Source organism: Dreissena polymorpha, chromosome 13 (assembly GCF_020536995.1).
Source record: "Dreissena polymorpha isolate Duluth1 chromosome 13, UMN_Dpol_1.0, whole genome shotgun sequence".
NCBI lineage: Eukaryota > Metazoa > Mollusca > Bivalvia > Myida > Dreissenidae > Dreissena > Dreissena polymorpha.
The window spans coordinates 42,599,776-42,623,868 of NC_068367.1; the positions used below are offsets into that span (position 1 = coordinate 42,599,776).

General features: G+C 33.6%; 1 protein-coding gene across 8 annotated transcripts in view; it reads left to right on the plus strand.

Moving 5' to 3' along the window:
- LOC127856174 (zinc finger CCCH domain-containing protein 10-like) overlaps positions 1–24,093 on the plus strand; it is a 572,427-nt gene that overhangs the window by 95,792 nt on the left and 452,542 nt on the right. For 5 of the 8 annotated variants that reach the window (XR_008037883.1, XR_008037881.1, XR_008037880.1 and 2 more), the window contains exon 3: positions 15,068–16,445. Coding sequence is in view for 3 of the 8 variants with exons in the window: in XM_052392241.1 (XP_052248201.1) it covers positions 15,233–16,411 (1,179 nt within the window). In the remaining 5 variants the exon portion in view is untranslated. The remainder of the gene's footprint in view (positions 1–15,067; positions 16,446–24,093) is intronic. The other 3 variants (XR_008037884.1, XR_008037882.1, XM_052392240.1) reach the window with 1 other exon arrangement.

A 24,093-nucleotide genomic window follows, 5' to 3' on the forward strand; every position in this document is an offset into this window, starting at 1 on the left:
AGCTCCAAACAAGAACAGCACCTTTTGAATCCTCTATGTGTAATTCATAATTTATTGGTTGCCAGTATAATTCAAATATTTACGTGTTTACATTAAAAAAAGCACTCTTTTAATGGCATTGTATGTTTCATCTAATGCTTAACAATTCTTTGAAGTTTAGACTTTTCGAATATGGTAATGGCATTTCCGGAACTCCAAATTTGGTAAGGGGTATATTTAGAACTTGTTGCTGGGGCTAATACTAGAATTTGATTAATCAAAATTATGTCATTTTCATGGGTTTATTTATAATTATTTTATGTTCGATTGAAACAACGCCCGAAGCCCACAGAACACTTTAAGACTCTGAAACAAGTGGGTCGTCCCATGGTTTCTCATTAACGAAATATAAAGTTTGGGGGATTGAGAAGGCATTGTACAGTTAAGTTAATATAAAGTGTTAATTAATTGATACATTAAGGTTACAGCGAATATTTAAGTCTGATTAATTAACTCTGTAATAAGGGTAGAGGAAAACCACACAGTCATTTGTGAATGAAATATAGTTTTCATTTCAATTGCAAATTTTTTTATGTGTTATTGTATCAGTTGAGAGCAATTTTGTGTAATTTTCATAATATTATATTTTAGTATTACGCATATGTTTTTAACCAGGTTTTCCGAAGGAAAAAACTGGTTATTAGATTGGCGAATGCGGGCGAGCTGGCTGGCTGGCTGGCTGGCTGGCGGGCTGGCTGGCGGGCTGGCGGGCGGGCGGAACAAGCTTGTCCGGGCCATAACTATGTTGTTCATTGTCAGATTTTAAAATCATTTGGCACATTTGTTCACCATCATTGGACGGTGTGTCGCGCGAAATAATTACGTCGATATCTCCAAGGTCAAGGTCACACTTTGAGTTCAAAGGTCAAAAATGGCCATAAATGAGCTTGTCCTGGCCATAACTATGTCATTCATTGTGAGATTTTAAAATCATTTGGCACATTTGTTCACCATCATGGGACGGTGTGTCGCACGAAAGAATCACGTCAATATCTCCAATGTCAAGGTCGCCACGACTAAAAATAGATTTAAAAAAAAAACAAACTAACAAAGGGGGTTTATTTTGTTTGTTCATTTCAAAAGTTCAGTTTGAGTTTTCTCCCTTTATCAGATTTTTTTTTCACAATGAAAACCTGGTTTTGTGACAATTTTGTCCCTTGTTAGATTCTGCACGAAAGATTGTCATTTGCTTATTAGTTGTTACAGAACATACAAATAACTGTTCTATGAAATTAAAGGGGCCTTTTCGTAGACTTTGGCATGTATTGGAGTTTGTCATTGAATGCTTTATATTGATAAATGTAAACATTTGATCTAAAAAGCTCCAGTAAAAAAACAAGAATAAAATTAAACCAAGAAAAAAAAAGTAACCCTCAACTTGGCTTGAACCACTTACCACTGAAGTAAAAGTATACTGCTAATAAACCACTTGGCTATCCGTGCTCATACAATGAATTATGTATTTATGCCCCCCTTCGAAGAAGAATATTGTTTTGCACATGTCGGTCGGTCCGTCCACCGGATGGTTTCCGGATGATAACTCAAGAACGCTTAGGCCTAGGATCATGAAACTTCATAGGTACATTGATCATGACTGGCAGATGACCCCTATTGATTTTCAGGTCACTAGGTCAAAGGTCAAGGTCACAGTGACTCGAAATAGTAAAATGGTTTCCGGATGATAACTCAAGAATGCTTAGGCCTAGGATCATGAAACTTCAAAAGAACATTGATCATGACTGGCAGATTACCCCTATTGATTTTTAGGTCACTAGGTCAAAGGTCAAGGTCACAGTGACTCGAAACAGTAAAATTGTTTCAGGATGATAACTCAATAATGCTTACGCTTAGGATCATGAAACTTCATAGGTACATTGATCATGACTGGCAGATGACCCCTATTGTTTTTCAGGTCACTAGGTCAAAGGTCAAGGTCACAGTGACTCGAAACAGTAAAATGGTTTTCGGATGATAACTCAAGAATGCTAATACGCCTAGGATCATGAAACTTCACAGGAACATTGATCATGACTGGCAGATGATCCCTTTTGATTTTCTGCTCACTAGGTCAAAGGTCAAGGTCACAGTGACTCGAAACAGTAAAATGGTTTCCAGATGATAACTCAAGAATGCTGAGGCCTAGAATCATGAAACTTCATTGGTACATTGTTAATGACTGGCAGATGACCCCATTTGATTTTCAGGTCACTAGGTCAAAGGTCAAGGTCACAGTGACTCGAAATAGTAAAATGGTTTCCGGATGATAACTCAAGAATGCTTATGCCTAGGATCATGAAACTTCATAGGTACATTGATCATGACTGGGAGATGACTCCTATTAATTTTCAGGTCACTAGGTTAATTGTCAAGGTCACAGTGACAAAAAACATATTCACACAAAGGCTGCCACTACAACTGACAGCCCATATGGGGGACATGCATGTTTTACAAACAGCCCTTGTTTATACTTCATATAAGCAATCCTCATAGTATCACAAAATGTAGCGATAACAATAGAACTCTCCAAATTATTCAATAGTTTCGTGTTGCAACGCTTTATAATTTTCAGGTTTTTAAATCGTCAAAAGATGCATGTAATAAATATTTTAGATCATTGTAAATGTTCAGTAATACTGTTTCATCACAAATATCATAACTACAATGAACATGTGCAAATCTGAAACAATTATTTTGTTTAATTTACCAAAATGTGAAAAGGCCCCTTTAATGGTAAAACTATGTTAAAGCGGATATATACGATTTTGTCAAATATTTATGCATTTATATAAAATGTGTAAAAAAATATTATATATATATTTCAATATAAATTAAAATAAAAGTTAAGAAGAACATGTGTCGAAAAATGCGAAATAAGCCAGATATTTAATTCTGAAATTGAAAACGGCTGTACAGCCGAATTCGGCAGCATGTATACCATACATGTATGATGTGAATCTAAACTTAGTTTAACGGTTTATTTGAATTCCTGCAACTATATCTATTCATACTACACACGAACACTAACTCCAATCCTAAAACAAAGACGAATGCTTAAGTTATTGAAGGAAAATATGTACGTCACAATCGGCTCGGGGCACTAATTTGTCTTTGCTGCATTTTATGAAATTCGGCTTTAATGTATAATTTTTCTTTCCCATGTTATGTTATTGTAATATATTTTATCAATATATTACGATTAAACACATATAAAAAATTGTATATACCCGCTTTAAGCTCTTTTTTTATTAAGTTCAGTTATAAGCTCACAAAATGCTCATTGTTCGCTATTGTGGTCAGTTTTAATCCAATGTGTCCAGCGTGTGTGTCATCAACTTCTTGCTTATAGCCACTCTCTGGGCCACAGTTTTAATCATCTCATCATGGAGTGCTTGATACAACTAATGGTCAAATGTTTATCTTGCCAGTAACAAGGCAAAGTTTGAGTCTGGTTCAGGTCAGTTAGAAAACTAGGTCACTTTAAAGCCAAATTTTATTTTAACCCAATTGCATGCTGAGAAATTTGATGTCTGCTAAAATGTTGTCTGCTGAAGTTCTAAAATTAGCATTTTCTTCGAAATTTTTTTCAAGAATACTATCAAAATAGCAAACAGTTTGGATCCTGATGAGAAGCCACGTTCTGTGGCGTCTCATCTGGATCCAAACTGTTTGCAAAGGCCTTTAAAATTCGGTTCCAGCGCTGAAAGGGTTAAAAAAACATTGTTTTCTCTACAGCCCACATTTATGACTCGGTCATGATGAAACTTATTTAGAATGACTCTATCTTTAAAATATCTAGTCCAGTATAGAAGCTGGGTCATGTTTTTTCCAAAAACTAAGCTGCAAGATCAAATAAATCTGAGAAAAACCTTCTTACCATTCTAGAAGCAATATTTATGCCTCAACCATACTGAAAGAATGACTGTGAGAATGTTTAGTCAATTTATGCAAATTAAGTTAATTTCAAGTGCTTCTGAACATAAGGTCATCAAGTCAAATTTTAGAAAAGAAAACATATTATGACTCAAGAAGCTACATATATGACTCAATCTTACTAAAACTTGGTCAGAATGTTCGTCTTGACAGTATCAAGAAGGCCATTTTTGGATCAAGAATAATTGGAGTCACAAACTATCCCCTGCGAAATGTTGTTCTGCAGTTCACGAATAATTCGTGAACAGTTCATGAACTGTTCATGAACTGAGTTCATGAATTGTTTATGAATAGTTCGTGAACAGAAAATGAGCCACGTCTGTGAAAAGTTCTTGAAATTTTAGTTCATGAGCTGTTCATGAACACTAATGGCATGAAGTGTTCATGAAATATTCTTGAAACCTAATGGCATGAAGTGTTCATGAACTATTCTTGAACCCTTATGGCATGAAGTGTTCATGAACTATTCTTGAACCTGTGTGGCATGAAGTGTTCATGAACTATTCTTGAACCATTATGGCATGAAATGTTCATGAACTATTCATGAACATCAATGGCATGAAGTGTTCTTGAACAGTTCATGAACAACACAATTCTTGAAAAATTCTTCATGGTTTTGCTGTTCACGAACAGTTCATGAACATTTTCCTTCTATTTTTCAATGGCTCATTTTCTGTTCACGAACTGTAAGTGAATAGTTCATGAACCATAGTTCTTCAAGAGTTCATGAACTGAGGTGGCATGAAGTGTTCATGAACTATTCATGAACAAGAATTTGTCAATTTATGCAAAGGTTATCATAAGTGTTAATAAAGCTGAACAAACAGGTCAGGGTAAGAAGAAACAAGTCTTGTATTAGCACTTAACATATTGATAGCAACATATAACAATAATTTAAATATAACACTAATAACTGAGATACAAGTGGTTTGATAATACTCTTTAAATTTCATAATACAACTTTGCACTATATGTTCATGAATAATTCATGTATTGAAAAGATTATGAATAGTCTCATTTTCAGTTCAAGAATCATTTACTAATCAATGGTTTCCCTGAAATGGTTACACTTACAGTGCCAAAGAACTTGAAATGGAACCAATGGCTGATCAGTTCAGCCGGTAATTTCAGGGGTCAAGCTAGGCTCAAAATTTATGGAGAAGTCACTTCTCCCTAAAGCCAAAATAGGGAGAATTGGTAACATATTTGGTAGAAATGGTACATTTTGGTCATAGATCTTAGTTTTACGTATATTTTACAGCAACTTAGTGGTTTCTGTTCAGCTTTTAATCAACTCTTCACTTGTTTTATACAATAAGACATTTTAAGTGTATAAAACCAACATTTTCCTTATTTCTCATTGATTGTTGATTATAATTGTACTTTTAATTACTTTTTTTCCTTAACAGGTGTATCAAAGAAACTTCAATTGTAACAAGCCAGTAATGTTCAGAATCTTTTAACTTCCTTGTTAATTTTAAGCAATTCAACATTAAATCAAATTCATATTTTGTTGCAAATATTTGTTTTAAATTAAAAATTCATTTAAAATCTCATTTTACAGCAGAGATTCCGAATCTGACCTGTAAATGAGCCCCATATTTATTGCCAGTGCTAGGTTACATCATCCCATTTGATCGTTCCTTAGTATTATTTAATGGGCTATTTAACATAGCTAAATCATAGTTATTGGTTGCCAGCATAAGGCAATTAATCAAGGCATCATCTATTAACAATTTCAAGAAGTGTAATAGCTCCAGGCTGTTTCTTTTGAATGTTCAACTTAGCATGACAGGTTTTTTTTACCTTATATAACAGACGTCGAATATCGGCGTTTTCCCCCACCAAACTAGGCTGGGTTTTTTTCCCTTTCCGGTCCAAAAAATTCCCCCCCCCCCCCCTCCCAAAAAAAAAAAAAAAATTTAATAGAAAGATATGTCTCGTGATTATTATATCTCAATTCTTTTTTACTGTAATCTTGTCAAACGTACTAAATTATGAAAAAAAGCAATGAATATAGTGCAAACATGTACAAATGTTATAATGAGAGAGAAATTTTTTTTTTCCCAAAGTAGAAAATCATGCGTAAAATTTCCCCCACATAAGGGCTAAAGGCCCCATCCCCAACAACCCCCCAAAAAACCTGCATGACTTGTACATGGGGCACTAATGGCTGAGAATCCTCCTGTGTCCAATTCTCCACATCAAATAGATTTTAATCGGTCAATGTCTGGCACAAAGTAAATCATTAAAAGGAGGAGGAGTCACTTCGCCTTCATGAAATTAATGTGCGAAGTGAAGATTAATTTGGCGAAGGAATCGCCCATTTCGCCCACTCGCGAGACCCCTGAATTTACTAAAGACTTACATTTTCAAATATAACATAAACCATGTGCCTTCCGTTTCAACTTCCTGTGCACACAATATTCTTTCTTTGTAAAAACAGCAATGCAATGTACATTGAGTTCTTGATATCATCTTAAACTGTTCTTGAAATAAGATGTCCTTAAAACGTTCTTAAACTTGTCTTTTAAGTCTTCCAAGAACAATGACAGATCCTTTTAAGAACATACAGGGCTCACGCTGGGTTCAAATTTTAGGGAGAAGTGACTTCTCCCTAGACACTGATTTAGGGAGAAGTGAGGAGACGTTAGGGAGAAGTGGAGAGACTCGGACAAAGGGTTTGCTTGTAAGGGGTTACAACATACATATATGTGATAGTAATAATCGACACAACAGATAAATAACCATAATTTTACTAGCTCTTTATTCAATCCATTTTGATGTGAACATACATAGTGTAATAAAGACTTAAGTATTTCAAAGATGATAATTGAAGCAGTAGCCAACATAAATATTTATGTTTGAGTTTGAAATATGACATATGCCAGGGGTTTTTCTGCCTATTTAGGGAAAAGGAGTCTGACCTAATTGGGAATTTTGTATCGACAAAATTGGTCATTTTGGGAATTTTTGCTTCGATGAAACGGCTCATTTGGGAAAAAATTGTGAATTAATCATGCTTAAATAATTCAGTGGTTTAACAAATAAATTTGTTTTTATTTGTTATTTTGTCTTCTTTATATAAACAGATGCAATATTGGGCATGTTCAACGTTAATTCAAGTACTGCAGTTTTGTTTTTCAGTTACAGTTACACTCTGAGATAAGAACTGAACAGTCAAAACCTTATAGCAGATATTTTTGACCAAAACAAACACTGGTTAGTCACACAAATTATAAGACAATTCATTCTTAAAAAAAATTTGGAATGTTTATTATAATTTCGGTTTGGGATTGGGTCCGTTTGCTTTGGGAGTGCCTCCGTTTTCCGGAGGCGCAGACAGTGCTGAAAAATCCCTGTATGCTAAGCAGCTTTGTTAATTTGTGGTAAAAAAAAACGTTGTGATTATCAACACTTAAATTCGTTGCTTTGAATAACTTTGAGCCAATGTTTGTCAACAATAATAATATTAATGAAAACAAAAATCTATATTGACAAATTTAAAGTCTAAACAATGATCAATGTCACCATGAAGTAACATCCAGTCTGAAGATTAAAATGAAACATAGTTATTGCTAATTATAGGATATATTTATTTTACAACACGTTATTTCAACTAATGTCAACAACGTTAACAGTTTTGTAAGGTCGCGAAAAGATATGACAATATAAGAATTACATTTTACTTGGTGAGTGGTAAATCCTCCTTCCAAACAAGCTCATTATTTGTTGAAATAACAACTGTCTGTCCCTATTCATGTTAAAATTCATCATGATTGAGGACAGACAGTGATTTAAAGTTTAGAAATAAAATCCAAACACAAATATGATTTTCCATGCCGTAATTTTGGACTAAAAATTGACCGCATATTCGCATTAAAAAATAGATTAATTTTCAAATTTTAAAAGGTACTTTGAATTAAAAAAATCAATATTTTTGCACACAAAAAATCATAGCCAAAGATTTCAGAAGTTTAAAAAAATCAATAGTGCTGAGTTTGATTTCATTCGAGTGTGATAGTGCCTAACCAAGCGTGACCTGAGCCGCGTGACCTCAGAGATAATCTTTCACAGCATGTGACTATCGTCTGCAACAAAAGGCTTATTAGTGATCTGATAACAAACCATGCCCTTTGGGCATAATTCATCGTTATCACATTAATTGATCAATTAATATGGCAACATCACCCCCGTGGATTATCCCTAATCAATATCAAATCAATAACACTTGAAAGACGTCAGTAAACTTCAATTATCACCCCACACGCACGTGACTGCATTCGAGTTGAACACTGACTTGACGTTCGCCGATTGGATAAGTTTGGAGGTTGGGAGAATAGGGGGCGGGGTCTACCTCAAATTACATGTCGCTCGATTGCGACACGCTTCGGGCAGTTACAGTGTGTATTGGAAAATGTAATCATACCTTGACATCGAGAAAACCGGATGTAAACAAATTCCGATGAAAGAGCGACTGGAAGTCGCTTTTTATCTACGATTTCTTACATTTTAGGCGACATTTGGCGTAGGGAAAGCGACTATGTCGCTCACGTCGCCCCCTAGCGCGAGCCCTGACATATTGGATTCTAAAAAAGTCCATCATACATTCAAAAAACTTGTGTAGACCTGTTTAAGAACATCAGAAGGAAACATGTTGTTCAAAAAAGTTCTTAAAGTGTTCAAGAATAGTTTAAGAATAATTCAAGAACAGGAAAGGTCCTTAAAAAGTTATTGAAGTGTTCCTGAAGGCAGTTCTTGAACAGTTCTTGTACAAATGTTCTTAAAATTCTCTAGAACAGGTCAAGAACTCTAACTTAAGTGGTGAAAGTACTATGCATATTCATACTAACTTCACAGGTTTCACAAATCTACAAGATTTGTATGCTAGACATTTCAATATTACTTTCAAAAATATGTATGAAACATCTAGCACAAAGGAATTCATGAATTATTCATGATGGATCCTTAAAGTCTGTCTCAGAAAAGTCATTAGAAATACTTGTGCATGAAATGTTCATCACTAAGTATTTATGGTTAGATGAAGAACTGTTCATGAACTTTGAAATGTTCAACAATAATTCATAAACAGTTCATGAACATGTCTTAAGAACAGTTCATGTCCAAAAGTTCATGAACTAAGCTCAGGAACTTTTTCAGAACCGTTCATGAACAGTTCTTGATTGGCTTGAAGTGTTCATGAAATCATGAACAACATTTCGCCGGGGATGTCACCAAGACATTTGTGACCCATTAATGCAAGTGAGTAATTTAGGGCCATAATGCCTTCTTGTTTATCTGTGAAAACATCAATAAACACCACTTGAATTAATATATAGTTTTATTAATTGGTTAACTTTTAATGTTTGAATTTACATTATTTAATTTGCCGATGTGCAAATCCATCTTTAAGGCTTCAAGTGTGAGAATTTTCCCAAACCATCAGTTACTGTTAAAATATTTTTTAAACTTCAAGCAATTGTTTTACCTATAGTTTGTGCACACAATATTTATGTGAAAATTATAAGTACACATTATCTCACATCTTCTGATTTATTGACAATTAAATGTAGAAGTAAACATATCAATTTAGCTGTTAAAATAGTTGATGCATCATTTACCCCAATAATTGACATACAAGTTTGATAAAGAATGACTTGATACAAGTATTTAGATACTTCACTTTCAAGTTATATAACAGGTAGATAATTGAGTCTAATACCAAAAGTAAAAGTTGTAAAAATTTTGGCATGCAATCAATACAAATGAAAATGTCTGAACCCTAAACCAAAAAAAAAATATTATAGAACAGATATTGCAATAAAATTATTGTTACAATTTAATAAGGATTTTCGTATAACTTAAATTATTTCGCCCTATAAGACCTGATGATGGGTGAACTTAAAGTAACACACATGTATTTAAGAAAACAAGTAAACTTTCATGTTTAATGTACATGTAGTAAATAACCTGAAGGTTCAAACTTTAAAAAGATTGGGAGGGCTTATGTAATTTTTAATACTCAGACTTTGCCAAAATTTACTATGTCTTTCTAATTATCCATAGCAGCCAGTGAGTCTGCAAGATGAGATAATGATTTTATGTTGGGATATACTTGTTTTAAGTGCTTAATCAAGGCAGCTGAACAACATAATTGTTTGCAGTTTTCTGTTTAAAAATCTGGGACTGGGTTGTGTTTAAATTTGGTTGTCTTATTGTACAAATCTTAGGTTTCTAAGTTTACCAAGTTTATTATTATTAATACATTTGATATGAGGTGCAAATATGGTGTTGAAGTGCAACATCAAACATTTTCAAACAATATTTCTGTGTGGGAATTCTCAAAAACATGCAGCAAAAGTAGTTAAGGGTTTATTTAAACAATAGTTATTGCATCTGTTAATAGTTCTGTACCATTCTGAAACATCTGTTTTCATTTCAAATATTTTAAAACAAATGTGTGCCTTCAGTGGTTAAGACAATATATGAAATCTGTTTTGATTAAAGAATAGATAAACCTCCAATAAATGCATCATAACTTTGGCTATTCGTTTTAAGACTTAAGGAGTTTTCTTCATATTTTGGTAGTTCAAACATAATGGTCTTCAATAAATTATTTATTCAGTGAATTGTTTGAAGAGACTTGTTCACAGTTTAGAAAAATAATAAGTGTAAAAAATGTATCATCGTTTTAAAATAGAATGTATGCATTATATTCAATTTAAAATAAGCAAAATATTAATCCTAATGAAGGAAAATGTTAAGAAAACATGAAAATCATTTATAGAAATAGTAAAAATAATAAAGTGTTTGTAACAAGGCTTGTGATAGTGTTATCTTGTGCTTGAAGAGGGACAGACTTTTTAAAATAATATAGTTGTGTTATAAGTAAATTATATATAATGTATTAACTTTTTTTTAAATACCAACATATGTGAACTATATAATATAAGTCCCTTTCCATAAACATTTGCCTGCAGTGGCCACAAATAGAAATTAACATATTGTCAACTCTAGTTTTCGGTAGTATATAATTATATTGTTGCTGTGGTTCATGTGGTGATAATAATGAGAAGAAGAAATTATGTTGAAAATGATTAGTGTTAGTGTTTATGCTGCATGTGACTTAACTGGTAGCGACGATTGTAGGACAAACAGCACCCGGACAATCGGCACCCAGTGTATTTTTGCATACGCGGACAGTCGGCACCCTGTAAATTTGTCGACCCGGACAATCGGCACCCGATTTAATTGTAAACCCGGACAAACGGCACCCTATTTAAAGTCCCTTGTCATAGCTTTATATATGGACAGTCACAGAATCGTAAGAAATTGTGTTTTCATTGAGGATATCACTGAAAATCCGGTTGAAATCGGTTGAAAACTAATAATATAGAGATTTTAATTTTAGGGTCGACTACGGTCAAGTACTAAAACGTCAATATAAATAATGCCTGACGGACATAATTGTGATAAAAAGTACCATCTCCGTGTAGTGAGGTGTCTTCAAATTAAATTTCGTATACATGTACATATAATTTGTTTGGGTAATCATTGGTGAGGTTGATCGGCCGCACTTGAAGTAAAACATCGGATGCACCGGTTTTAATTTTAAATCATTTCACACTTGTAATTGATTAAAATAAGCGACGAAGGTTAAACTTTTGTTAACAAAATTTGCAAATTCGGAATAAAAATCGGTGAAACGAAAGGTATTTGTAAATTGTGACGACAAATAGCGGTAATTACGGGGATTATTAGTTGATAGCGAATAAATAATTATTTCATCAAGCAATGTTCAACGCAATCTAATTGCAGAAAACAAACAGCGTGAAAAACAAAACCAGCCGACAATATTCGCGGCGATTTTCAATAATGACGATTAAATAATAATTTGCGAAAAAAAATATGAAGAAATAACAGTTACAGATAATTGGTAAAGCACGGGGAGATTAAAGAAATTTTCCTAAATTTATCACTTCTGCCGGACACTGATTGAGAAAAACGCTCTAGGCCACGATGTTGCACAAGTTAATTGACGCGTGTATGAAAATACACAGGCTTGAGTGTGTACACAGTAATCTTGATACTGATTTTTCCTGCTTGATGGCCCGATTTGCACGCGTTTTGCACTCTCCGGAAAATTTGTAGAGGCAAACTTTTGTTTAGGTGGTCGGGATAAAATAATCGCCATTTTTTCTTGTCAATTTTAAGAAATAATAGCCAGTTAATAAAATAATCGCCATTGTCGTTAATGCCTGGCATCAGCGTGAGCACTGGTTGTTTATTTTTGGTGTTTTCACTTCAAATACACTTATATTTGTTAATGGAGCATCAACATACTAACACAATATCGCGTAAAGTGAAAAATAATGCATTTTATGTCAACCGTACTTTGGTTTGACAACAATCATTTTAATTTCCTGCAACGCTATCTATTCATACGACACACGAACACTTAATCCAATTTTAATAAAAAGACAATTCCGCTCGGTAAAATATCGAATATAGTATATATTTTTAAAAACAACTGGTAACAAGATGAGTTGCAGATAATTAGTCAGTTACCACATTTTAACTAACTCTTTTGACCTGTTAATTCTTATTAGCCCAATTGTCTTTGATATTTGTAAATTGTTTAGAGGGGTTATTAAACAAATTAGCAGATAACGTTAATCAATCCACACTTATATTATGTCACTATTATTTATTGTGCTGTAACATTCTATTATGTTTATGCAATAACATTTTGGACTTGAACTTGGTTTGATAACATAATTAGTTCAACAAGGTGCTGACGGGCTTTATCGATCGCATTTAATCGGATGCTGTTTGTCTGGGTATACAATTAAATCGGGTGCTGATTGTCCGGGTCGACACATTTACAGGGTGTCGACTGTCCGCATATGCAAAAAAACACTGGGTGCCGATTGTCCGGGTGCCGTTTGTCCGGATATGTTGATGTTGATGTTGATGGTAATGATTATGAGTAACAGGATGATTAGATTCAGATGATATCAATTTTATTTTTACAATTATCAATATTATTATCATTATTATTGCTATAACTATTTTTATTATTATTAGAAAATAAAATAATTCATTGTGTTCGAAAACAAATCATACCAGCATATCATCTTACTCAAAGCGAGAGCATTTGCCTTCAACATAAAGTATCTATAGATTACCATCATCATAATAAATAAACCTTATCAACATGTAAACATGGGCTAGAATTACAAATATCATCATAATTTATCTATCATAAAATAAACAGTATATGAAGTTAGTAACATGTTAAGAAATGATACTTGTCTTGTTTGTCATATTTTGATGTTGTGATGTGTTGGCATGAAATAATAATAAATGTAAAGCAAATTTAATTGAAATTAAATTTGTTGCAATTTTGTTAGGAAACAATAGCAACTGAACCATTGTTTAAAGTTAACAGTGTGCTGATTAATCAGTGCATTGTTAATAACATCAAAGAACTCTAAATTTCACAATTGTATTGAATCATTACATACCACTTGTAACTGAGTGGTCATAGCTGCATTTATTGAATTATGTTTATATTCGCAATTTTATGGATTTTTTTTCATGTATTTGACTCATTAATAAAAATGATAACTTCATACTGGGGTTAATGTTTCGGCTAAATTGTTTGTCTAAATGTTATATCAAAATTTAGTTAATAGCAAATTTACATATTATATGCCAAGAATAAATAAGTTAAAAATTGGATATCCTACTCTTTAATCTCTTTTACAAACACAGAACCTCTGTATAATTTGCAATGGATTTTTGTTAACATTACATTCAATTTTTTGCCACTATCAGCCACATTTACACAGAGATATAATAATGTCTTTCACACGCTTATATATTATAAAGCAGAACAACATGAACATTAAAAAAAAACTTTGGGAAATTGTTATGAATAAAATTGTTCATTTAAATCAGTGATACCTGTAAGCACGTACCTTTAAAACAGAACAAATTAAAGAACAAATGGCATGCCACTCAAGTGTCAGAAAGTAGGTAATTGTCATTCGTATAATTCTCTTTATTAATTTAAATTAAGGCTTCGTTAAACCATTGCATGATATAAAAAATTTGATTTATTATAACAAGTAACAATTTTGACAGAAACCTTTTGATATAGTAATCTTTTGTTTGAGAATTAACATTTGAAAATATTTAGCCTGCAGATATAAATATATATTGCATAATTATGAATGGCAATTCATACAAAAGCATAATAATGCATAGCATATGCTTTTGATATAGGTTTCATGCCTCTTTAATTGGTCCTCATCTCTTTTAAGCATGCACAACATTTAGAGTTGCTATGTATGTACATGTACCGGTAGTAACATGTACAGTTTTGAGGATAAAATACAGTTTTTTTTTAAATATTCAATCAGGCAATATAATAATTATCACAAAACTTAACATTCTGATGTGTTCCTTATTTAAATAAAAAAAAAGTTGTAGTGAAGTAGCAAGATTTTGTTAACATCAAATTTGTTTTATTGTGTTCATACTTAATTTCAACACATGGTGGTTTGTTGCCTGTAATTCTAATATTTACCTCCCTTGAATTAAAATTTGTCATTAAAAGATGCAGTTGGAAGATAAACAAAGTTAGTTTACAGTTTCAATTTATATTTAATGAACTTTAAATTGTGATTAATGGAATGATATTTCATGTGTAGTCGAGACATTTGTGATATATTGGATGTTGGCAGTGTATGGAAAATCGGGATGTCTTTGTAAATTCTTTCCTGTTTACAACATTCTTAAATATATGCTTGTGACAACTTTGACATGTCTTATGTTATTAACATTCAAGACCTGAGTTTTGACAAATTGTGTTACCAAATGCTATACTGCAATAAGTTTAATGTATAATAAGAGATACAGTTGTTGTATTTATGCTTTTCTTGAATGAGTGGAGAAAATTATAGTAAGAGTGCAAATATGTTTTACATTACCCTTTAATGGATGAAGATAAATAAATTCTTACACAGAAATAAAGATATATTTTTGTTATCTGAGACAAAACCCTACCATTGACTTTTTAAAATTGTTTCAGATACTTCTCCTGAATGATTCACCATTAGAGCAAGCTTATTCAGGGTACATAAGCATTTGGAAAAGTCATTACTTGCTCTGTGTCTTGTGAACTACTGGCGCTAGTTCTGCTTGGATGCTGTTCAAGTAACGCAAAAGATCAAGATCTAAAGAGAATCATTACACTATGTCAGAAAGCAGTGAAAAAATGTCTGACCATAGTGAAAGTGGGAGTGAGAGTGGTAATACAAACGACATTTGTCGGGATTTTCTGCGCAATGTTTGCCGGCGTGGTCAACGGTGCAGATACCGACACCCAGGAGAACAAGAAACAACTGAATTTAAGAAAATATCTGAGTACACATTCTGTCATGATTTCCAAAACAATGGTTGCAGAAGACCAAATTGTAAATTTCTCCACTGTACCAGGGAGGAAGAAGAGCATGCTAGATCAACGGGTGAGCTTCCCCCACGTGTTCTGCAAGCTGCCTCGCTTGGCATCGGTGTGAATCATGCAGAAATGGTGGCTAAAGGTGGTGTTCCTATATGTAAGGATAATTTGAAAGGTAGTTGTCAACGTGGCAATCAGTGTAAATATCGACACATATCAAGTGCGGAATACGAATTTTTACAGCGAAAATCGGAAGGAAGGGAAGTTTTTAATAAAGAAGTTTTTAATAAGGACCCAAGATTTGATAGGTTCGAGTTTGAACCTGAAGTGAGCATAAAACGTAGGAGACTTGATCCAGAGTTTTCAAATGATGGATTTAGATCTTTTGAGAGTAGATACCCACAGCTTTCACCAAATTCAAAGCCACTTAGCTATCAGCTGCTTGAAGACGAGAATGCAATGTTGAGAAAGAAAGTGGATGAGCTGAAAAAGCAAGTTGCAGACCTCACAGCAACCAACGAGGTACTCTTGGAGCAAAATGCACGCTACAGAGTGAGTAAAACCAGTATATTGCAGACATTAAACTCCGCTGGTGTTCAGGCTGCACTGCAAGCTTCATCCTTGAATCATTTAAATAACAGCCTAGCACAGCAAATAGCGCTGAGCAATGACTTGTCCACTATAACGCAGCAGCAGCAACAAGCTTTACAACAGCGAATGGTCCGTGAGGTGCTGGCTGCTTCCCAAGGCCCAGGGGGGCAGTGCAGCATTGCAGCACCTCAGACGCTCAACACCGCTACCCTGTCAATGAACCCGCCTGCGATTGTACCCATCTCTCTCCCACAAACAATGTCTGGCCTGCAACCGTCCAATAACCAGAGCCTAGCCCAGAGTATCGATATAAATGGCTCACTGGTCTCCTACCCTATTGTTTCGCAAGGGCTGAGAATGACTGCGAGTAGTCTAGCCCACTGACAGTGACTGTTCACTCTGTAATGTTGCCTGCTATGTGAGTATTAGGATAAGGGCTTGTAGATGTAGCTGTTGTTTTTATAATCTACCCTACATATTTATTGTTGTCCCATGTGTGTTGTGTTTGTTTTAGTGGTCACGTTATGTTAATTCTATGAAACATTGAGATTATTTCACAAAACAACTCTGTCATCTTTAAGACTTTTATGCTTCTTTGTAAAAAAAAATCTATTGATTTGAAATTGATTTGTTTCCAGTTAATAATTAATTGGTTATGGGGCCAATCTTATAAATGTCTTTGTATTCCTTATACGTAAATGAGTCTTTTTGTCTTGTACAATCCTTCTAAAATTGGCTAAATCAGAGTGGGATAAATGTCCCAGGGCTCAACATTAACGGTTGTCCTATTGTCCCTGGCAAGTAAAAGTTAGGTGCGGGCAAGTTATTTTATAATCTAGTTCAGGGCTCGAAATTAACACTCGCACACTCGCAAAATGCGAGTAAAAAATGCCGATTGCAAGTTAAGTTTTAAGCCACTAGTATTTTTTTGCGAGTAAATAAAAAGTGAAAGAGATGAGTAGGTATAATGCTGCTCGACGTCATGGTCACTAAATCTTAGGTCAATTTATAGATTGCCCAATTAGTACCCTTATGCGTAAGCACGCACCTTGTATGTAGACTGGTATATACAGATACGCGGATGGTATTGGAAGTTAAACAGTCGCCTATTCACACATGTTCATTGAAGCGAAAAATAACTTGTCACTTTATTCCCACAGACGGAAATAACACAAAATATACATAATACAAAAGATAAAGCAAAGTTAACCGTTTAGTTAGAAAAAAACAGATTTTAAATCCCTCTACAAAAACAGTGAATTAGTGGGAAAAATAACTTAAAATAAGACTAAAACTTGTTGTAGATGAAGATGGTCAATCAACCTGATGTGGGCACTTATGGTCCAAGGAACTGATATCTAAATTGTATGGTTGCAGAAATAAAAGGTGTATACATGTTAAGTACTTTTATTTTGTTTAAATAGTACTAAACTAATGTCCAAGGTTTTTTATGTTTCCATCAGAATTTGCGAGAATGTTTTTGATTTTACAAGTTGGTATTAAAGCTGCTCGCAATTTTTTGCAAGTAGAAAAAAAAGTTAAATTCGAGCCCTGTAGTTGTCCGCCCGGAAAAGTGCAAAAAAAGAACAAAGAGCATTTAATTTAGACTTTAATTAGACTTTAATTGCTGTAATAATTGTGTTAAATGATCAAAAAGAAAAAAAGGTTTTGTGGTGTATCATTTTGGTTTATTAAAAATATGAGGTTTACAGTTGATGTGATATTTCATGTTTGGGCAAGGTGCTTTACGTTCAGGGCAAGTAGTAGTACTTGCCCGGCATGGCAAGTTGGTTTTTCTGTAAATGTTGAGCCCTGAGTCCAAAAAGCAGTTTAAAGTAGCTGCAATAATAATGTAATGGTATTTATCCTGTGGAGTATTTCAGTAATTATGTTCAGTTGTGAACAACAGAATCTCAAGTTTAAACCTCAAAGTATCGTTTATTAAGTTGCTGAATCTTGTTAGGTTTGAAATAGTATTAAAAATTTATTAAATAAATAAAAATAAATTGGTTTGATATCTCTTTAAAAATTCAATTGATTATAATATCATAGTCGTTGTCTTTGTAATTTATTCTATTTTGGCGCTAAATTTATGATTGATGACATTGTATTGACAAGCAACCCTGAGTGACTAATGGAAAACCAACCATTGTTTAAGGGTTCAGGGGTTTTTCAGCACTGTCTGCGCCTCCGGAAAACGGAGGCGTTCCCGATCCCAAACCGAAATTATATTTAAAAAAATTCCAATTTCCAAAAAAAAAAAAAATATTTTTTTTTTTTTTAGAAAGAAGTGTCTCATGACTTATGATTATTAGATTATTAATGTCCAGCTGATGTGTATCATACCAACAAGCACTGCTGTGGTTGAGCGAGGATTCAGCACCATGAACCTGCTGTGCTCCCCATTACACAGCACACATTCACACAAACCAAACTTACTCATCTGATGCTTACCTGCATTGAAGGTCTAGATCTGAATGACAAAACATTGGAGAAGCTCTGTGATACTTTCAAAAACAGAAAGCAGAGACATTATGCTGTAAATTATGTTACTAACCAGTGTTTGTTTTGGTAAAAAATATCTGCTGTAAGTTTTTGACTGTACAGTTCTTATCTCAGAGTATAACTGTAACTGAAAAACAAAATTGCAGTACTTGAATAAACGTTGATCATGCCCAATATTGCATGTGTTTATATAAAGAAGACAAAATAACAAATAAAAACAAATTTATTTGTTAAACCGCTGATTTGTTTAAGCATGATAAATTCACAATATTTTCCCAAAATGAGCCGTTTCATCGAAGCAAAAATTCCCAAAATGGACAATTTTGTCGATAAAAAATTCCCAATTTGGTCAGACTCCTTTTCCCAAAATAGGCAGAAAAACCCCTGGGGTTGGTCCAGTGATGCTAAACTAGTAGAAGGAAACCAGTATTTTTACCCCTTTTAGAGGTTATATAATACCTTTGGAAACAATTAAACAAATTAGTATCTATAAGCTGTATATGTGTGGTTCAGTTGTGACTTAACTCACTGAATGTAAATAAAATAATTTGTATTCCTGTAAGTGCCATTTTAGGTCAATTAATTATATATAACATATGAACATAGTATGCATAATATATATAATGAATTGTATTGGAAACCAGTTGATTACAGTTCCAAAAAAAGTTACTTCCCATAGCTTTTAAGATAAATGATTAGATTTCTGAGCAGATTCTTAATAGATAAAATGAATATAAAAATAATACCAAATCCTTGATTTTATAATTGTCTTTTGGATTAATTTTATTCGAGGATTTGGGAAATATTAATCTTCAAATTGGGAAAATTGGGAAAAAATTGGCTTGGAGATGGTACCATTTTCTGTTACAGTGAATTTCGTTTAGAGGCAGAGGACTGTTAATTCCTATATTATCTTGTTTATGTAATCTTTATTTGATGGATTCAGGGGCGTAGCTAGCATTTTTTTAGCTGTAGGCCCGGATATGATACATAAAAACGGGGGGCCCTGGGGTCCTACACCGGAAATTTTTAAAATCCTATAACGCCTGTGGTGAGATTTAAAGCATATCTAGACAAATAATGAGATAAGAAAATATAAGACTTTGGCCTGTTTTTCTTTGCTATTTTACTGTTTTATCTCAATGTCAGAGACCTAAATTTTACTCTTTATACCAGAGAACTAAATTTTAAAACAATATGGAACAGAGAAACATTAAAAAGTGTAACACTCCACTTATTCAAAAGCCAAACCATGGGAATTCTTTCCAATAATACTGTCTGCATGTCTATAACGGCACCGTAACGTGTTGAGTGTAAAACTTACTTACAGTCGATCTATTACACTAATTGTTCTAACAATTGCATAAATTACATTAAATCAATATTTCTACTCTTAACCGAGGAAAACATGTTGATGATTTCATCGATCAAAACATCCAGTTCTCTGTGAATGTGTAGGAAAACTTGTAAGGCCACGACTTTTTTTTTTATTGGTTTACAAAAATTATTTTGAAAATGGTCCATCGGGCGGTCGAAAAAAAAAACAAAAAAAAAACATTGGAAAAATAAGTTAATACTAATAACAAAGACATCATATCTTTTATAACCTTAACACAGAGACGAAAAATCAAATTATGCAATGAAACACATCTATATCTTCAAATGAAATGAGTCACTTAAAAGCACCTTTTGTAACATCAGGCAATTTTAAACACTCCATTAAATGACATGCGTTCTTCTCCCATTAAAACGAAAAACTGCGCTTCATTTCCGTAATTCGATGCGCACCATTACGCAATGCGATGCCCGTTGCATAAATCTTATATAAGATAAACTACTCATACACAAAGTGTGTGTTTGCTCTTATTCGACTTATGACATCGTCCATGAAAAAAAATCGAGGTAGATTGATCCCCGCGTCGTCGCGGCAATGTTTGTTAAAGTTGTTGTTGTCATGAAAACTCGTTGATTTACAACGCAAAACGTCTTATTTGAACCGACGCGAATTAATACAATCATATTTGTCAACTTGGCGTTTGCTTTATTTTGATAATTTAATCCAAAGTTTCATGTTAGCAAGTGTTTTTACTGGAATTGTAAACAAGGAGCCAGTTAAAGTCTTCCGAAAATGTGCAGTCTGTGTGAATTGACAGTTTGACGTCATCAAAGGAAAGCCGCTTGCTGTCTGAAGCAATAAAGCGACAAATTTCGCGCCGACAAAATTGGCTTCCTTTGTCTAGCAATCAACATGCCGAACCAATCGTGCGTTTGTTTCTCAATTGCAATCCTCCAATTTAATAATAGCACGTGCATAGCTCCGCCTTCGAATCTTTTGCAGAGAACAGAGGCGGAGTTTAAAGGTTAATTGAGCTAGTATTTTACGCAAGTTGAGTTCCGATTTGCCGAAATTACTCGGCCCTAAGCATTAAAACGACAAATACATTTATCAATGATTTTCCGAGATATACCGATTTGTTCCGATTTCCAAACTTTCTGTACAGTTCCTATAAACTATGGCGGACGTGTTTACAAAATTCCTAAACACATATATCGTAAATAATGGCAGTGTTTTATTGGATTATTTATACTAATTATCAAATTGCAAGGTAATACTTTTTTATCTACTATAATATCGGGTTTGTTTAATATAATAAACATGTTAAACAATATAGTTGCGTCAAAGACTAGGAAATAAATTTTGATGCGGTCGACATTTTACTGACGCTGATTTTCCTATTGTCTGTAATTAAATAAATTTTGAGAAGTTCCCATAAAAGGACTGGTACATACTGTGTCACATTGAAAAATATCCCGATCTCTGTAATATATGTGAACCAATCGTTGATTGTACTTACTTGATTTTATTCGCAACCGTACTCAAACCGGATCGTTTTTTTTTCTCGTTTCGCTCGTTTTTCAGTGCGGTCGGGAATAAAATATATATAAAAAAGACGATTTTCCGATTTTATTTATTTTCCCATTTTCCAAAACTTAGGGTCGGCGGTTTTGTAAACCAAGAAATATAAAAGTCGTGGCCTAACAGCAAGTCACGTGAAAAGAAGCGAGCTAGAATCTATGCACATAGAAAGAAGTAGAGTTGATAAATGGAAGATATGTTCCTTGAACATGACCAGAATCCATTGTTTGAGGATTATGTCAATATAAAATGCAGATTTCTAACACCTCACTCCCGCAGGATCAACATTTTAATGCGATTTTCGAAGTTGAAGCATTTTTATTTTTTCATGTTTAAAACAAAATTGTAGGCCCGGGCCTGCTGTGCCAAATAGCAGCTATGCCCCTGGGAATACATGTTCACTGTAATTAAATAAAGATTTTTCAGAGTTTAAAGGTATATTTACATGCATACATGATTTAAAACAAATCTCCCTGTGTCCTATTTATAATGGGATGTACTTTATGAATAAATGCACAGGTGGACATTGAGTGGGAGATTTGTATTGATTGGTCTATTCAGTATGGAAGCACATTTCTGTGCATATTTCTGAAAATCGATGGTCTAATTAAATGCCTTGCAATAGAAACACTCACTTAAGAACTATAATACGTTGAAGGTATAGTCACGCTATTTATTAGAAGGACAGAGTTTGGAGAAGGACCAATATTGGTTCTTAATTTGGTTTTTAAATAATTTTAAATTAAGAATATTGTTTGTTTGGAATTTTTATATTGTATACAACTGTGGCGGGCTTTAACTTAAAGGGACTGTCCAACAGTCAAAAGCGTCGTTCGACGCAAATCGATATTTTGGCTAACTACGAGAATTGCTTATATAGCTAAAAAAATACCTCAGCACTTGACGTGAGCATGGATGGTCGAGTGATAAAGTCGGGAGACATTTTACTCCAAAACTCCATGACTCTAGGGGTCAGTGGTTTGATCCCTGTGGAGGTTAAAGTTTTTTCTTCTTTTTAAAAATTGTATTCTTATTATTTACTGGAGATTTTTAGTTCAAATGTTTAAATTCATCAATATAAAGCATTTAAAGCAGATAATGACAAGCTTTAATCATACATGCCAAAATCTGATGGGACAGTCCCTTTAATACAATACAATTACTTGTCCAAACAATGTGCAATGTTTGTTTATAATTAAAACCGTTTCAGAAAGCATGCAGTGTTGGGGTGGGGGCCAGAAATCAGTGAGGCATCCATATATTGAATGCTGATTCTTATGTTTTTGATATAAATAAATACCTTTGAAGAATTTTTGTATTCTATGTTGCTAAGGGGTACCAAGTCTTGCTCAACAGTTTCATATTAGCCTGCTGCTTAATGTTATACAATGAAGTATGGTTAATTGAAAACTGGTGTCAGCTGAGTGCTTTTGGGGGGAAATTATGCCTTTTAAACAAATGCACCAAGTTTATAGTATCAATTATTCACTTAGTGTACTGTTATTTATTGATATGTATTGTAAAATACAGCCTGGTTAAATTGATTAATAATTGGGATGCATTTATGTTATGCATAGGGTATAATTTTTCTCTGGAGATTGCATGTATTATTCTAATGTAATGAAAGCTTTATCTAAAGGAACAAAGAAAAATTATTGACTAGATTGTCTTTTATTAAAATGAACGAGCAAGGTTCGACTGATATTTCAGTTGAATATTTATGAAGGCAGATTGTCACTAGAGTTATGGTAATGGTAGAGCCTGACATGAAATATGGCAATTGTATCCAGGCACGCATTGACAGGTCTGTTATCAATGAACATTACCTGCATGTGTCGTCTATTGCTTTCTTCTCGTTGACAGGTTCTAGAAGAAAATGGGACAATGACATCTTTGGTTGTTTTTTTGTCTTTATAAAGCGTGTCTTCCATCCAAGTAGGTTTTTGTGTTAATTTTTTTATTTAATTATTATAAAGCAAGCCATGAAATGTTAGAAAGTCTATTTGCAGAGCATTATATTTAGGTCCGACATTATGGTGAATAATATAATGTTTGTGTAGCTATTTGTTACAAGCTCAATTGCGACTTCACACTTTTTAAAGACTTAACTGGTTTTCAAGTTTATTATGAAATGTTTCAGATTTATCTAAATATTTTCCTTTCATTACATTGTTGTGTAGAGCACTATTTAAAGTGAGTGAGGACAACTTGAAAAATCATTTCAAATGTCATTATACAAGCGGTAAAACGCCTAATTAACTTATGATTTTCATTCACAATTATTGGTCATGAGCTTGTGGGCCCATAGGGTTAACCCTTTTCCCCATAAGAAGCAAAGTGGAAATGGCTTTTAAAATCAGCATAAAACCAGGACAGCCCGTGAGTAACTCACAGTCTGTTCAGGTTTTATGCTGTTTGCTGGTCATCAGTATCTAATTGTTGGCATTATAAAGCCTCTAAAACTTGATTTTAGTAATAAACGTATTCTATTAAATTTAACTTTCTATAGGACTACATATACGTCAAAATACGTATCTAAGTGGTAAAGAGTTAAATAGCAGGTCTTAACTCCCACATAAATAACACTCAGGTGAATTACTGTAATACACACATTTTCCTTATAAGCAAATGGGGCCTTCCTTAA